Below are 16,340 nucleotides of genomic sequence, written 5' to 3' on the forward strand. Positions count from 1 at the left end.
CAGTAGAGCATGCAACTCTTGATCTCCAGGTTCTAAGTTTCAGCCCCCCGCTGGGTATAGAGATTAATGTGGTTTGAAGTATTGGGTTTTGGAGCCCACAGCCAAGAAAGAATTCTTGAGATGTCTTCAGTGCAAAAAGGTGGTTTTATTAAAGCACAGGGACAGGACCTGCAGGCAGAGTTGCACTGGGATTGCGAGGAGTGACTGATTACACACTTGGGAGCTCGGGGAGGTAAAGGCGAGGGGAAGTTTTGGAAAGGATTTTCATATGCTAAGAGACTCACAGGATCCTGGAGACCTACCTGTGGTCAAGCTAAGGTTGTTTGACCCTCCAGCAAAGTATTAATTGGGTTTCTGGTAGAATGTAGTACTTTGCCTGCCTCAAGTATTTGTTAATGGGCTGCAAGTTATAAGGAAATTTAAATTTATCTACATTTCCTTTTGCCTGTTTCCCACATAAGAGATTACTTAAAATCTTAAACAACAACAAAAAAGTACAACTCTATGAAAACAAAGACCCAATTTAATCTAAGGTTAAGGCCTGTTAACAGAATCCCTCAGCCAACAGCCCACTCAATCTTGGCACCACAAAGTCATTCTTGACTCCGCACTACGTCCCCCTAGCCCCATCTTTCCCCATCTCTTACTCTGGGGATTCAGCTTTCCATCAGAATATGCCTTTCCAGCCAGGACCGGCTTCTCAGCCCCCAGGACCTCGCCCTTCCTGTCAGGATGGGGATCACAGGATCATGTCCCTCACCTCCCACCCACCAGGCCAATGTGACTGCTACACCCGAGGTTGCCTAGTCCAAATATTTTCATTGTCTTGTCTGCCTTCTGGATACACTTTAAACGTCTGTAAAGTCTCCCAATTAACAATAGAATCACTATGTACAAAGCAGAGGCGACTTCCTCCGAGCAAAGTGGTGGCGTTCAAGGCTCCTAAGATTGTAGAATTAGGATCCCCCTCCCCGCCTGCCCCCCCATTCCGTCACTTCCAGAGGTAGAACTACTACTCATCCCTCAGCTCGAAGGTTTTTTTCTCAAAGAAGCCTGCCCAGCACCGGACAGCCAGGAGCCTTATCCTCAGGGCCCCGTGCCGCAACCCCCTCCCCCCGCGTCCGCGACTATGCCGCGCAGGCCCCTTCCAAGGCCAGGGGCTCTTCGGATTCAGGAGAAGCCTTAGAAGGAGCGCAGTTATAGCGTCCACGATGTTGGGACCTGCGTGGGGACAGGGCGCCCACTCAGACAGCAGGACTGGGGCTCCCCGAAGATGAAAGTCCCGCTGAAGGCCGTGGGAACGACTATAAGGTGGATTCTCCAGCGCTTCCAGCCAGTCTCCTACAGGGCTCCGCCCCTCCCGCCCACCGGCACTTCCGGTTCCGGCGCGGCCCGGAAGTGGGCGGACAGCGGCGTCTGCGCGCGGAGGAGGTGGAGGAGGCGCCCGGCGGCCGCTTCCCGCCCCCGAGCCTCAGCCGGTGCCGAACGGAGTAGAGCCGAGGTCGGACCCGGAGAGGAGCCGGCTGAGCGGGCGCCGACTCCCCGCCATGGCCCGGAACACGCTGTCCTCGCGCTTCCGTCGGGTGGACATCGACGAGTTTGACGAGAACAAATTCGTGGACGAGCAGGAGGAGGCGGCGGCGGCGGCGGCCGAGCCAGGCCCGGACCCTAGCGAGGTGGACGGCCTTCTGCGGCAATATCCTTAACCGGCGCGGCGGGCCGCGCTCCCCTCAGGCGGGCCTCCCTACTCCTCTCACCCCGGGGCCCCTGAGGTCCGTCTCCCAAGTCCCTTCCGATGCGGCTCCCCTCGAACCGGGTTCCCTCAGCCCGGTATCCCCCACCGCCTTCCCTCCGACCCGGGCTCCGGCCCTCGGAGGTTCCCCCAGCAGCGTGGCCCCACGAGGCCCCTAGACCCTGGTGGACCCGCCGGCTCGCCAGGCTCCGAGGCACGCCCGACTCGCCTGCCGCCCGCAGGCCCCGCACTCCTCCGCGAGGCCTGCCCTCGTCTCCCCCGGTGTCCTCATCCCCTCTGACTGACCGTGGCTTGGGCTCCCTATCACTCCGTCCCTCCCTTGCAGGAAATGGGGCCATTCTCGAGCTTGATGGGAGGGAGGGGCAGAGGTGAGCCCCCGCTGAGTAATTGAGCAGCCTGGGTGGCTCCTGGGCACTGTCCTCTTGGGCCGGATTGCAGCACCACAGGAAAATAGGTGGGTGGATGGCTGTGGGGAAGAAGGGACCCAAGGGGGAGCGAAGGCTGCAGCCCTAGCCCAGCCCTGAGGTCAGAGATTGTCACCTCCGACCCCAGAATCAATCTGACCCTCCAGGTTAATGCCACTGTTTTGCACCTGTCCTCAGTTCCCTATGAACACCTTGAGCTGTGGACCTTGATGGTCTCAGCCACGTTCAACAAGTGAGTTTTGGCTTCCTACCCGCAATAGCCGCCTTGTGCAGGAAGCGGTGGGAAAAACTAGTAGTTTAGAGCTAAGAAAAACCAGACAGTATGAAGTGAAATGTAAAAGTAGAGCCTCATGACTGGAAATGACTATTCCTGTGACCACAGGGAGCAAGCATTTAGAAAACAAGATTAAAAATAGAGGTGGTTGTCACAGCCCGCTCGGTCCCTTAGCAGTTTGAGCACAGGAAACTGACTTATTCTCACAGGAAGGATTTTTCTTTATTCAAATGGTGTTACAGGAAGTGCCTGCCCCTCCCCCACACTTGCCAGGGCAGGGTTGGAGGCTCATGCTGTATATAAATCAGATTCTGAGTGTTTAATCAGTTGACTCAGCTTGGGAAGTCAGGCCCGTGGACTACCTTAGGGAGGAGTCCTGCAGTGTTCCTCCACCGTGCCTTTGAAACAAAAACCTTCAGACTTTCTTTGTTTGAACAGGAATGTGTTTTCAAAGGTGGGGATTCAAACTCGTATTTCCTGCCCCATCAGGATCACCCTGTTTACCCCACTGGTGAATCGGGGTCATGAGAAGGACCCCTCATGAGGGAAGATTGATTCTGCGTTCTGATGCAGAACCTGGCTCATGGGCAGGCAATGCCAAAAAGACTCCAGGGTCAGGCGTGTGGCCGAGAACTATCTACAGATGGGGAGAACAAGGTCTGGTTATCTGAGGTGTTGGTCCTGATGCTGCAGGGACTTGTTGAAAGTCCTCTCTTGCTATGCCCCTAATGATAGGTTTCTTGAGGCTGCTTGGAGGCCTAGGTTTAGCACATCCAGTGGGTGCAGTTTCTCCACTAGTGGCTGTGTCAGAAACCTTGTTACCATGGACAGTATACCTCTTGGGATTGGGGAAAGGGAGGTTAGCAATGAGAACTGAAATCCTGGCAAATGTGGGGCCCAGGGAAGGAGGAGGAAGGAGAACTAGTATTTACTGAGTCCCTATCATGTGCCAGATATTGGACTTATAGTGATATTACTGAGTTTAAACTATAGAACAGGCTTCTAATAGAAGAGTCTTAGAACAAAGTCCAGAGGAAGGGGTAGAGGTTGGTTGATTGGAGTGGGGAAATGTAGGGAGGAGGAGGAGGAGGCCTGTCCTACTGCTGCATAGGGAATTGAGTCATGGTAGGGAATCAGGCAGATGAAATAGAAAGAACATGGGTTGTGTATCAATGCAAACCTCACTCTGTCATGCTATAGCTATGTGACCTCGCACCTTCTCTGAACCTCAGCATCCTCTTCTGTGAAAAGGAGGGGAACCATGCTGGCCTTACAGGTTCCATGGGAGCATCACGGAACAACATTGCAAAAAACTTCACAGCACTGGGCACAAAGCGAGTGCCCTAGACGTGCAGCTTGGGTCTGTGGGTAGAGTGACAGCAGGGGATTAGAGAAAGAGCTTGGCTTTGGAGTTGGGCATCCTTGGGTTTGAAGGCCGGCTGGACAGCTTAACTTTGTGACCCTGGGCAGGTCATTTCCCTTTTCTGAGCTTCAAATCCATTGCCTTCCAAATGAGAATAATGATTCTTGTCACAGAGGGTTGATAGCAGTAATGAGAGGACATGTGAAAGCACCTGGTACAGGATAAGGATTTTAAAGTATTGCTTCCTTTTCTTCCTCACTGAAGAACTTTCTGGTCCTCAGGAACAGGTCCAAAGCAATGGTTTTGAGCAGTTTTGCACTCTTTCTTCCCCCTGAAGAAATTTGGCATTGTTTGGAGACACTTTGATTATCACAACTTGGAAATCCTGCTGGGATCTAGTGGGTAGCAGCCAGGGATGCTGCTAAATATCGTGTGATGCACAGGGCAGACCTCACATCAATCATGTGGTCTAGAATGTTAATGCTGTGGTTGAGGAGCCCTGATCTTTTTTTTAAAATTTTTTTTTTTTTCAACGTTTATTTATTTTTGGGACAGAGAGAGACAGAGCATGAACGGGCGAGGGGCAGAGAGAGAGGGAGACACAGAATGGGAAACAGGCTCCAGGCTCTGAGCCATCAGCCCAGAGCCTGACGCGGGGCTCGAACTCACGGACCGCGAGATCGTGACCTGGCTGAAGTCGGACGCTTAACCGACGGCGCCACCCAGGCGCCCCGAGGAGCCCTGATCTAAAGGAGACAAGGGGGCGCATTCCCCAGCCTGTTCTCTAAGCTGAGCCCTGAGGCCAGCTGGATAAATACTGTGCCCTCCCTCCTCCCCAGAACTCCCCAAGCTGCTAAAGGCCCTCCACCCATCAACATCTATAGCGAATGCTTGGTAGGTCGGCACTACAGAGGTAACTAAAGGGTGACTCTTTTTGTCCCTGGGGACTAGTTACCCTGCCCTTCCCCATCCATCTCCTGAGTGATTTTGTTTGCTAGCCATGCTGGTTAGCAAAGAGAGCCAGCCTACATTTCTTTAAGCTTCTGAGACTCTGCTCATTGTTCTGGGACGCCAAATCAGAACTGTTTTCTAAGGTAGAAGTTATCAGTGGCTGGTACCAGACTGGCCCTTGCTTGGCTGAGGGAAAGGAATTCCAAAGCCAACAGATATAGGGGGTGGGCCGTCTGTCCATTGTGGAAGGTGGATCAGGGCCCAGCAGGGGCCCGGGGAGCTCAGCCAGAGTGGCTCCTGAGTGGTGTGGGCCCAGCTCCGTCAAGATGGAGCCCACACTAGGGAAGATGGGACTAGGCGTTGCTCCGGAGTCTCTGTCTGTTCACACGTAGGTATCACTGCATGAACAGGAGTAGAGACCTGATTGGGTAGAAGCCATTCCTTGTTCTATTTTTGAAGCTTTTTGGCTGAAGCCAGTGTTTCAGATGAGGAAATGAAAGTTGGCTGATGTAATTCAGTTTAAAATAGGTGTCACCTTTGGGGACCTAACCCAGATTGTCATTTTCTTTTGAGTGTGGTATATTTGGAACTCAGCAAAGAAGGTGTCAGGATTGCAACTAAGGTTGCGGGGAGGGGAGAGGATCAACTGATATTTGGGGGAAAAGCTTCTTTTAGATTAATAAATCTCCCTCCTAGTAGCAGCTGGGACCTCACAGACCTAAGTAGGTCTTAGAAGATAGAAATTTTAGCACATCTTAATTTCTTTAGCAGTTTAACTGAGAAAACATTGGATTAAGAGGAGATCTCCGTTTGTGCCTTCATTCTTCTTTGAGAATGAGAAGATGAGAATGATAGCCGCGCACTGTTGTTGTCAGGACCCGATGGGGCAGACGTGGTGCCCAGGACCAAGCAGTTGTAAGCAAGCTCCGTCAGGTTTTGCTGCAGGTCACCCCAAGAGGGCACTTGTTTCCAGGGAGGGAAGGAGTGTCCAAATGTGTTTTAGGGGGCGGCAGAAGGAGGGGCTTGCACTGTTGGCAGAGGTGTCCTCTACTCTCTGTGGCTCAGGAAAGCCACAGGCTACTCTCTGAACGGGCTGTGGCCACCTGGAAGCTGCGGTGGGAGGTGGGTGAATGTGGATGTCTCTTGACTCCTCTCTTGAGCTGTTTTTGAAATGAGTTCATTAATAAAAGTGTGAACATGCTTGAGCCTAGCCATCCTTAACTGGTGGTGATGCACAGGGGACATGCTTCGGGCATTCCATGCAGCCTTGCGGAACTCTCCCGTCAACACCAAGAATCAGGCCGTGAAGGTAAAGGGGGCTCTGCTGCAGCTTTGCCGGGTGGTGTTGGGACCAGGGTTGTGGTTGTCCGTGTCCCCAGCTGAGCGTGACTTCCACGGGGCTTCAGACAGCATCTATTTAGTGTTAGCATCAGTGAGTATCTACTAAGGGAGTGGGTTGGCACTGGGCAGTGCTTCCATGGAAGCCTCCTGGCTGGCACTCCTGACATCAAAGCTGTCGGTGTTTATAGTAAAAGCTCCCCAAAGAAACATTCACTTCTCCCCAGAGCCTCATGGGGTGAGAAGTCGGCCCAGCCCTTGCTGCTTAGCAAAACTATAAATTAGCCTGCCACATGGGACTTAGCAGTTTCTGCTTTAAAGGTTATCGAATAGGCTTTATTTGCATAAGTATTTTCAGTGCTTTTAAAATTTCCTGCCTTTTAAAAACAAGGTGAGAAGATACATTTGTGTTTACTGCATCACAGCTGTTTAGAAGCTGTCTAAAATTTGGTCCAGGGAAAGGGGTCTCTCTCAAGCTGGCGTTTTGCTGTCTTGTCACAGCATCTTGATGTAATCAATGGCTACACCTCTCAGGCAGAGGGAAGTGGCTTCTGTGTTACTGGGGTGAACGCAGAGGGAAACTGCAGCCTAGTACACCTGTTCAGAAAGTAGATCTCCACAGTTAGGGTCTTGTGGAATCTGAGGCTTCGCAGGTATGCTTCTCTCTGACAAACCACTTACTCCCCCAAAATGAGTGGAATAACTTATTAGCATGAATAAGCGATGCTTGAAATTTAAATCAATAAAGGTATTTCAGCCCACTTAGTTTTTAACCATCCCAGACAAATTAGAAATTGGGCAGTGTTTCTAAGAGTTCTGACCACTCGGTTTGGTATTTCTGTGCCGGTCTTGGAGGACATGGATGTGCCTGGGCTGTGGCTCTGGGTGTCACTCCCTTTCTCTTTCCTTTATAGGAACGAGCCCAGGGCGTGGTGCTGAAAGTGCTTACAAATTTTAAGAGCAGTGAAATTGAGCAGGCTGTGCAGTCACTGGACAGAAATGGCATTGACTTGCTAATGAAGTACATTTATAAAGGGTTTGAGAAGCCCACAGAAAACAGCAGTGCGGTGTTACTCCAATGGCATGAAAAGGTAGGTGAACACACTGCTCATGCGGGCAGCTCACGGACTCGCCCCAGTTCTAGGGTTCAGATCCGCGGGCTAGAGTTCCCACAATAACATAGGACAGTCTGATTGTCATAATAATAAGGGGCCACGCCTAAAGCAACCTGGGACATCTGATCACTTCTCCCGTGGAAGCACTTGGTAGGGGTTCACTGTCTCTGGTAATTGCAATTACTTTAGCTGCTGATTTATGCCGGGCATGTCGTGGGGACAGGTGACTTGGCATGGGAAAAGGGACAGGGAGTCCCAGGTGGGAGGGAGGCAGGCTTGAAGCTGGAGCTTCATAAGACTTTAGTGGAGGCAGCTGCTTTGCATTGGCGGAGGTGGCGGTTGGGGGGCTCTTAAGGATGCAGGCTGAGCCCCTCGATAACTCTAGGGGCTTCCTGCTGTGCTGCAGCTTCGCTAGGCCAGAGAAGGCAGTGGCAGAAACCTGAATGTTTACTTAACAGGGCCTTCATCCACCTGAAGCATAAAAAGCTGTGCCTGTCCTTTGTTCAGGTCGTTAGAAGAGCAAGCCGTTTCATCTAGCCCGTGTCCTGCCTATGTACCAATGTCCCCCTGCCCTGTAGAGCTACAGGAAGCTCGCTTGTCAGTATAGGAGACCAGGCTATTACCAACACGGTATCTAAAACTCTCCATAAAAGTTTTGAGGGGTCAGCCACTTGGGCAGCCTTGGTGCTGTGCCGCGGTGGTGGCCTTTGGTCCTGCTGTGGGGTGTGCTGTGCCTGCTCCGTCGGGAGGTGAACTCCTGGGCTTGGTGGGGGTGGCTCTGGTACTCGGGAGCTGAGCAAGCCCTCTGTGTGGTGGGGAGGCCAGGCCCTTTGGTCCCTTTAAGGCAACTTGGTGCCGAGCCCTGCTGGCATTTCTAAGGAGGCCTCAGGGAGGCAGCTATAATGAGCTCGTGTCTATTTAAGCGTCTAGGGCAGTACCGGCAGGCCGGAAACAGCTTGTCAAAAAGGGAAACTTGGGGGGCTGTGCTGTGTATGTGCTTGGTAACAGTGTTCTCAAGCCCAGCTCTGCTGTCTCGAGCTAGCAGCTCTTCGGGACCCCTGGCTCCAGGACAGGGCTCCACGCCTAGAATGGGGGCTCTCTCGTCACCTCCTTAACTGTGCTGTTGCAGGAACCCTTTTTCGAGAGGGTCCGTGACGCGGTGGGACCTAGGTCTGGGAATGCTTGGTCCCTTCTTCCCTGGCAAGCCAGGCTTCCACGTGGCCAGCCATGTCTCATTTCACTCCTTTCCTTTTCCTGCCCCCACAGGCATTAGCAGTAGGAGGACTAGGCTCCATTATAAGAGTTCTTACAGCAAGAAAGACTGTTTAAAAAAAAAAAAAAAAAAGGACTCATGTTACCTTGAGAAGAATTTTGGATGCACAGGCTGATGAAGAAGGGATTGACAATGGACCATCTTCCTAGGAACTCCCAGCTAAACTATTTCAGGACATGCATCAGCTGAAGTGTATTTTATTTTCAAGGTGGAGGGAGAAATCGTCTGTTTCCTAAATCCTTTGCAGGATCTGATAGTCTATGCCTTTGTCCACAAGTAACACAGAACTGACATTGTAACTGTCTCCTGGAGTGGCTGGCCAGCGTTGGTCAGGTGTACCTGTGTGCTCTGCCTCTTTAAAATGGGGGAGGGACGACTTGGGCAGGTACAGATCCAAGGGCTGTGGTAAAAGGGAGAGCTTGTTTTTTTGAAGTAGTAAAAACTTCAAGGGTTTGTACAGACATCCCGTCTTCCCAGAGAAGACGGGCTCTCTTGGGTTCATTGTAAAGTGCCTGCTGCATCAATAAAGCTCTTGGCTTATTAGTATGTACTTTGCGGTGTGTTTCATGTATGTAAAATGAGTAATGAATGGGACGGAAACGAATGAGAACTGATGTGGAGGGGTGGGCGTGTCCCTGGGGCGCTGTCCCCAGGGAGTGAGCATGGCAGTCCAGCCCTCTTGCCACAGCAGGACCTCAGGCCTGGGCTCGGCACTGCTGGCTGCTGTGGAGAGAGATTTTGCCGAATAACTATTTATTGGTTTTACTCCTTTTGATTTGTATGTAATTTTGGAGCTTATTTAATTTAATAAAGTGCCGAACATTCAATAATTGGTCTAGGCTTCCAAAGTCTTTAGTTTGTGTGACTGCACTTGGAATCTTTTGGGAGCGCGCCCCAGAAAGGCCCGGTCACCATCTCCTGACTCTGACTTGGGCTGTGTGGCAGGAACACTCTTAAACAAGTTTTTTTGCTTTTATCCTTTTTGTTTTGTTTTGAGAGAGCGAGCGAGCAGTGGAGGGACAAAGAGAGGAGACAGGATCTGAAGTGGGCTCTGTGCTGACAGCAGAGAGCCAGATGTGGGGCTTCAACTCACAAACTGTGAGATCATGACCTGAGCTGAAGTCAGATGCCTAACTGAGCCACCCAGGCGCCCCATTAAACAGGTTCTTTTAAAGGATTAAAAGCCAGAAACAGGTAGCAATCAGTCTATACAAAAGGAACATTTTGTTCCCTATAACCACTAACAGCCAGCTTCTTTGAAGAGCAAAGATGTCTTTCTGGCCTTTTTAGCACGTGTAACTGCAGTCTGCATTCTATTAAAGGACCCCGTTGAGATTTCTGAAGCTCTTCCTGGTCCTGTGGGCCTCGTCGATAGACATTGACCAAAGTGACACAATCCTTTCAATTCCTCTGCAGAAGCTCCACTGTTCTGGGAGGTAGGACTAGGCTGCAGGTTTCATTACATATACTTAAACCTAATCTGGGGAGATTCTGAAAGAAAGGCTCTATAGCCATCCCCCCGCCCCCGCAGTCCCCTTCCCTTTTTTACTTACTAGGTTGCTGGTTTAGCATAAAAGGATATACTCAGAAACAGCCAGATGGAAGAGATGCATAGGGAACTTGGGAAAGGGCATGGAGCTTCCATGCTCTCTGAGCGTGCCATTCTCCCCACATCTCTGTGCTCACCAACACGGAAGCCACTCTCCCCACATCTCTGTGCTCCCACCTGGAAGCTCTGTACTGTAGTCTTCGAAGTTCGCCTTGAAGTATTAAATATGAGACACGATGTACTAAATTTCATTAGACTATCAAGTAAAACCCACTGTAGTTGCATCTGGATTAAAGAGCTTTAATCAAAAAGTGACACCACAAATGAATTTTCTACAGCAGTCTTAGATAATACAGTTCCTATTTACAACCGGAGAGAAATCCAAATCCAATGCTCATATAAAGGGCTATACATACTGTCTATCACAGAACTTTTTATACAAGTAAAAGTGCATTAAATCACTTAGAATATTTACTCCACTCTTCCTCTTAAAGCTGAAGGAAATTCAACATGCAGGAGGAAAGCCTAATCAGAATGAATCCTCCCGAGGCAAGTATAGGCCGAGTGATGGGTCCCACAACTACACCTAAAGCTGCCGGGGACGTGGCTGGGGCAGCGTGAGACCAGCTCAAGGGCTGGAGAGGCCACGGCAGAGTGGGACGGGGCTCCCGCTGCCGTGTGGTAGCCGTCTGGTGAGCCCTGGACCACCCAATCTTGGGGAGTCTCCTGGAAAAGCTAAGAAAAGTTACCTGTTCTCCAAATTACAGAACGGAAGGCATTCCTATTGTGTGTCCCCACCAGGTAAGTGGAAAATATATTCTCCACGAGGGAAAGCCATCTGCAGGGAGGAGCCACGGGAGGAGGTAGGTAACTGGAGAATGGGCCAGTGGGTGGCAGACAACCTGGCTGGGATGAGGGTGACGCTGCCCTTGCTTGGTACTTCCAGGTCTGTGGAAATGTACTAGGTTAACTCTGCAAATCCGTGTTTCGCCGTGAGATAGATATTATAGATTATAACCCTAAGCATTTTTGAGAAACACTGAATAACTGACAATAAATTTTAGGAGCTCCAGTTATTAACTTATTTTATTTAGCCGGTAAAACTTTTGTCAAACGAAATCAACAGTTTCTCTTTAGATTCCATAGAGTTTTTAAAGGTCCCTACCCGAGCCATCTGCACGCCATCAAGTACTGTAGCCGTCTGGGGCCGTCTGGATGCCATATATGGGTGTAGTGTCATCCTAAGTATACAGGGGCAGCGTTAGGGAGAGAGACGGTAGCTCCACGTACAAGGCAGACCGCTTCCCATGTTTTGGTCAAGAACCGGGAGGGGGGCGGGGGGCGGGGGCGGCTGCTGCTTCCTCCGAACGGAGCAGACTGTCCAGGCTGTCCTTAACCGTAGCGAACGTGTGATTAGCATTTGCTCCGTCTTACAACACGGAATTAAGAGCAAAGCAAATGAAATACCACCACTGCTTCAGAGGGAAGCAGAGACCACAGAATGCTGCGGTGAAATTAAAAAAGGGAAAGGATTCCCAATCTTAGAAATAATTTCCTCTTGATGCTCTGATTTGCCTTTAAGAACACCAGTTAAATGGATTTTATAATACAGAGACATGTTTATAATAGCGAAGAATCTTAGCTATAAAAAATAGTTTAAAATGGTTTACCAGCAACCTATCCAAGACAAGTACATTCATTAAAAAGGCAATTGAGTGTATTTGGTGCTAAGGATTTTTTTTTTTTTTTTTTTAATATATCTGCTAGTTTTCTTCAGGAAAATGAGATACTGTCAGAAAGTTGCATATTCATTAATCCACACTGGCCCCAGAGTACCTTAAAGATGTACACATCTGAAGTTCTGGGTGGTCTGACAAACAGGGTGAAATAATGTTTTCTTGAGAGGAAGGGTTAAAAAGCCTCGTCTAACTCATCTGAACCCAAACATGCTGACGGGGAAGGGGAATTTTTAAAAGCCACCCCCAACAAGCTGGCTGTCTGTGGCAGAAGCAGGTGGGTCTGGCCTGCCGGGCACCATTTCAAAGGGCTGTCTTTCCGTCCAGCGTCAGCACTCCGTGGTGGGCCGGTGCCTCCTCTCTGCCCGATGCCGCCGGCTTCAGCTTCAAGTGCTAACGTGAACAGTTAGAGGGTTCAGGTGCAGACGGGTGCTGGCCAGAGCTGGGAATGTAGCAGCACTGTGGAAACGCGGGTAGTGCCAGGACCCTCCCGTTTGGTGAGCACAATGACACAGGATCAGCCACCTCCTGAGCTTCAGATCAGTCTGTCGGGAAGGGGGCCTTAAGTCTTGTAAACAATGCTCTGACGCTTGTACAAAATACTGCGGTTACAGTGATTAAAAACCCACCCAGACTGGTGTGTCAGTGTTCTTTTCACAGAAAAAGTGTCATCGCATGGAGATCCATCTGCCGGATTTCCACCTAGGACCACGGGATCCGAGGGTTGGAGATGGACGGCCGGATGCTGCCCTTGGGAGCTGGCTTGGACCCAAACCACGACATCTGCGTTGGAAGCAGAGAGGGCTTCTGAGCATCGGGACTAGGCGCAGAGGAAGCTGAAAGCGCCCCCTCCCTGTCCCGCAAGCACCCAGCGAAGATGCTGGACGTGGCAACCCGTCTACGGGGCCCCGAGCCCATTCTAAGTATGGGAGGGAAGCAGGAGGAAACAGAGTTGACAAGAACAAGGTAGTGGAATTGTACCTAATTCTTCCAGAAAATATTTCTTTGTTCTATCAATTCTGAATATTTTATTTTTTAGTTTGTAAACTTTTTTGGTATTTATTATTTGTTTTTTGAGAGAGACAGAGTAAGAGCAGGGGTGGGGGGCAGAGAGAGGGAGACACAGACTCTGAAGCAGGCTCCAGGCTCTGAGCTGTCAGCACAGAGCCCGACATGGTGCTCAAACCCACAAACCGTGAGACCATGACCCGAGCCGAAGTTGGACACTCAACCGACTGAGCCACCCAGGTTTCTTTCTTCTCTTTTTCTTCCTCCCTCCCTCCCTTTCTTCCTTTCTTTTTTCTTTCTTTCTCTTTCTCTCTTTCTTTGAGAGCGAGCGAGCGAGCATGCAAGCGAGTGTGCACAGTGAAGGAGGGGCAGAGAGAAGGAGAGACGGAATCCCAAGCAGGCTCCACGCTGCCAGTGCAGAGCCTGATGTGGGGCTTGAACTCACGAACTGTGAGGTCATGACCTGAGCCAAGATCAAGAGTCGGACACTTAACCGACTGTGCCACCCAGGCACCCCTGAATATTTTATTTAAAAAAAAAATCTGGACGTTGGGCCAGACCTGGGGCTGTTGACGTTAATGACATCAGTGAAAGCGCGGTGGAAACATAAGGCCTGTCGGTGGGTACCGCGTAGACACGTGTGCACAAAGCACGTCCTCAGTAAATACGGCCCAACAGGAGTCCACTATCCCGCAGCACTTTCTCGGCGGATGATGCAGCTGTGGATGGGCTCACCCGCCAGTGCTGGGATTACTAGCTAGTTCCTAAGAACCAGACAGCAGGCCAGGGAACCCTACCTTATACTCCAGGGTTTCTTTGAGCATGTTCTCTTCCTCTTGTGAGAAGTTCAGCAACACTGACACAGCTTTTATAAGGTGGAAAGCCTGAAACAAAGTTGAGTTTCGCTGCCGTGGGCCCTGGGGTGGTGGACGGTGGGGGAGGATCAGGGGGCTTAACTGGAGCACTCCCTGGGTCTCTTCCCGGTGTGTGCTCCCCACGGGTTAGCAAGGACCACGTGGAGGGGGACGTTGGGCTTCCTCGGGTCTGACGACAGCGACAGACTTTTCTCCCCTCCATCTTTTCCTCTGGGAACCGGCAAGATCCCCAGGACATCCACGGCAGCCACCCTGCCCTTCAGCAGGATGCGGGAGTGCGGGGCAGACCGTTCCCGGACGGCAGCCTCAGCCTCCAACCCGCGCGGCCTCCCCGGAGTGGACTCCCTTCTTGGCCCCCACCTGCCGGCTGCACCGTCAGCAGGTCAGTGCCAGCTGGAGAAATAACCGTTACGTGTCCACACTGGTGGCCAAATGGGAACGCGGGAGAGGAAGAAAGCAATGTACTTGGTGGGAAGCCACACGAGGCTTGGACAAAGGAACCAGACGCTCAGGACCCAAAAGGCAACTCAGAAACCCTTTACCTCAGACTCTCGACAGGACATGAATTTTAAAACCACGTGTTTAAGGTACTCAAAGTTGATCTCGCGGGCATCAGTCAGGTCAGCATTATTCGTGACGGAAGGAGCCATGTTGGGCATCTCGGGGCCAGGCTTCTCTCGGACCTCAAAGAGCTCACTGTCGGGTCTGATTTTCTAAAAACCCAATGGAAAGATGCTGTGCCAAAGCCCTCAAGACAGGTCTGAAATCACCCGGAGAGTCACCCGGCTTGAGCTGTGCTCACCCGCCGTTCCTTGGCCTCACCTGCACCACAGTAGGGTGAAAGGGCCCCCACTGGGAAGGAAGTGCCTGAAGGAGGCTCAGCCACCCCCCCCCCCGCCCCATCCCGGCAGACGGGGCGGCCCGAGAGGAAGGAGGGGGTTGTCTGGGGAAGTTTGGACGATCCCCGTCCCGGTGTCAGGATGTCTGTGGGGCGGCGAGCACCCCAAACTGGGCAGAGGTGCCGCTCTCCTGTCTGGGCCTGGCGCTCTGCTGCTCACCTGGCGCACAGGTCGCTGACTTCTCAGCCCACAGAAGGGCTTGGAGAAGAACCGCACGTGCCCCGAGTCACACAGTTACTTTTCAGAGACAGGTTCGAGCTGGCAGGGCTACCGTCCCACCAGCCAACATCTGGCTTCCCAGGGACCTCTCGCAATCAACCAGTGGGGGGAGAGCATTGTCAAGCGGTGAGGGAACCCGGGAGGGCCAGAGAGCCAGGAAGGGCACAGGCAGTGGGGAGAAGAGGGGAACTTACCAGTTCCTTCTGGAGAGTCTTTTTGAGTTCCAGCATCCTCTGCTGCATCTGCTTTATGGTCTGAGACAAAACCCACCCCCCGCAAAAAGCCATCTGTTACATGCACATTCCACCATCTTTAAGGTGCCAAGGACAACAGAACAGCCAGCCACCCCCTTGGGACCCTATACACCTGTTATAAGACACTGTCCCGTCTCCTGAGGGGCTCGTGTTGTCACACCTGTGTGCCTCCTGCCCGGGGCCCTCTTCCCTCCTTCTCGCTGCTCTGCACGCACATGCTCTCCAGGCCCCACAAGGGCCACTGAAGCTGTCACATACCCTCTGTGGAGCGCTCGTGCCCCAGGGCTGCCCCGGCCTCCCCACGGGCTCAGCCCTCAGGACTGCTTCAGGTGCCTGCGTCTGGAAACACCTCTGTACAGCAGACTTGTCCTTCAGAATGAGATTTACGTGCTATGATCCCTCACCACTGCTCCGGAAATACCATTTTCTTTTTTTTTAATTTTTTTTTTTCAACGTTTTTTATTTATTTTTGGGACAGAGAGAGACAGAGCATGAACGGGGGAGGGGCAGAGAGAGAGGGAGACACAGAATCGGAAACAGGCTCCAGGCTCTGAGCCATCAGCCCAGAGCCCGACGCGGGGCTCGAACTCCCGGACCGCGAGATCGTGACCTGGCTGAAGTCGGACGCTTAACCGACTGCGCCACCCAGGCGCCCCATGGAAATACCATTTTCAATGCTTATGTGGAACAGTGTAAATGGTCATGGTTTTTCTGTACTTCTCTATTTTATTTTATTTTTAGTTTAATTAGCATTGAGCTTTAAGTGTAATTTATTACACACTCCGTTAATCACTAAAAAGGCTAATCTGTTTTCCCAATGAAAAAATTTACTGTATAATGAGCAATACAGGAAAAAACATTAAACATTTCTCCAAAGTCTCACAAACTTAGTCTTTCCTGTGACCTTCAGGTCTGAGTCACTGATCTTGCACCAAGTAGCTGGAATTGTGAATAGTGCGTGTTTTTCATTTATCACAGTTTTCATAGCTTTCCACGGTTTCCCTAACTTCTTTTTTTTTTTTTAAGTAGGCTCTGTGCCCAACGTGGGGCTTGAACTCATGACCCTGAGAGCAAGAGTCGTGTGCACCACCTACTGAGCCAACTAGGTGCCCCCTTAATTTTAACTTCTAATGTGACAGTAACTCGAGGGGATGGCCCATGCCTTAGGGCGGCGCTGAGCCTCCATTTTTGAACACGGCAGTAATAGCAGCTTCCCTTTCTCCAACGTGTGTCCAGTCTCTCCGCAGGACTGAGATGGCTCTACCACAGACCCAGCTCCCGTCAAGCACATTAAATGGCCTCCAACAC

At 51.2% G+C, this 16,340-nt stretch overlaps 2 protein-coding genes across 3 annotated transcripts in view; one reads left to right on the forward strand and one right to left on the reverse strand.

The window, feature by feature from the left end:
• The first annotated feature begins 1,421 nt into the window (after window positions 1-1,421).
• ARPC5L (actin related protein 2/3 complex subunit 5 like) lies at window positions 1,422-9,042 on the forward strand. Its single transcript, XM_030293521.1, has 4 exons — window positions 1,422-1,696; window positions 6,003-6,075; window positions 7,019-7,195; window positions 8,486-9,042. Exons 1-4 carry the CDS (start codon window positions 1,548-1,550, stop codon window positions 8,546-8,548), a joined length of 462 nt encoding a protein of 153 aa, XP_030149381.1. The 5' UTR covers window positions 1,422-1,547; the 3' UTR covers window positions 8,549-9,042.
• A 1,285-nt stretch (window positions 9,043-10,327) lies between these two features.
• The window catches only part of GOLGA1 (golgin A1), a 49,304-nt gene continuing 43,291 nt past the window's right edge, over window positions 10,328-16,340 (reverse strand). The window contains exons 20-24 of one of the 2 annotated variants that reach the window (XR_003964058.1): window positions 14,973-15,032; window positions 14,203-14,373; window positions 13,583-13,669; window positions 12,407-12,560; window positions 10,328-12,322 (exon numbers count right to left, since the gene is read on the reverse strand). Coding sequence is in view for 1 of the 2 variants with exons in the window: in XM_030292745.2 (XP_030148605.1) it covers window positions 12,480-12,560; window positions 13,583-13,669; window positions 14,203-14,373; window positions 14,973-15,032 (399 nt within the window). In the remaining variant the exon portion in view is untranslated. Of the gene's footprint in view, window positions 12,561-13,582; window positions 13,670-14,202; window positions 14,374-14,972; window positions 15,033-16,340 lie in introns of both variants that reach the window. The other variant, XM_030292745.2, reaches the window with a different exon arrangement.

This window comes from Lynx canadensis, chromosome D4 (genome assembly GCF_007474595.2).
Source record: "Lynx canadensis isolate LIC74 chromosome D4, mLynCan4.pri.v2, whole genome shotgun sequence".
Taxonomy (NCBI): Eukaryota; Metazoa; Chordata; class Mammalia; order Carnivora; family Felidae; genus Lynx; species Lynx canadensis.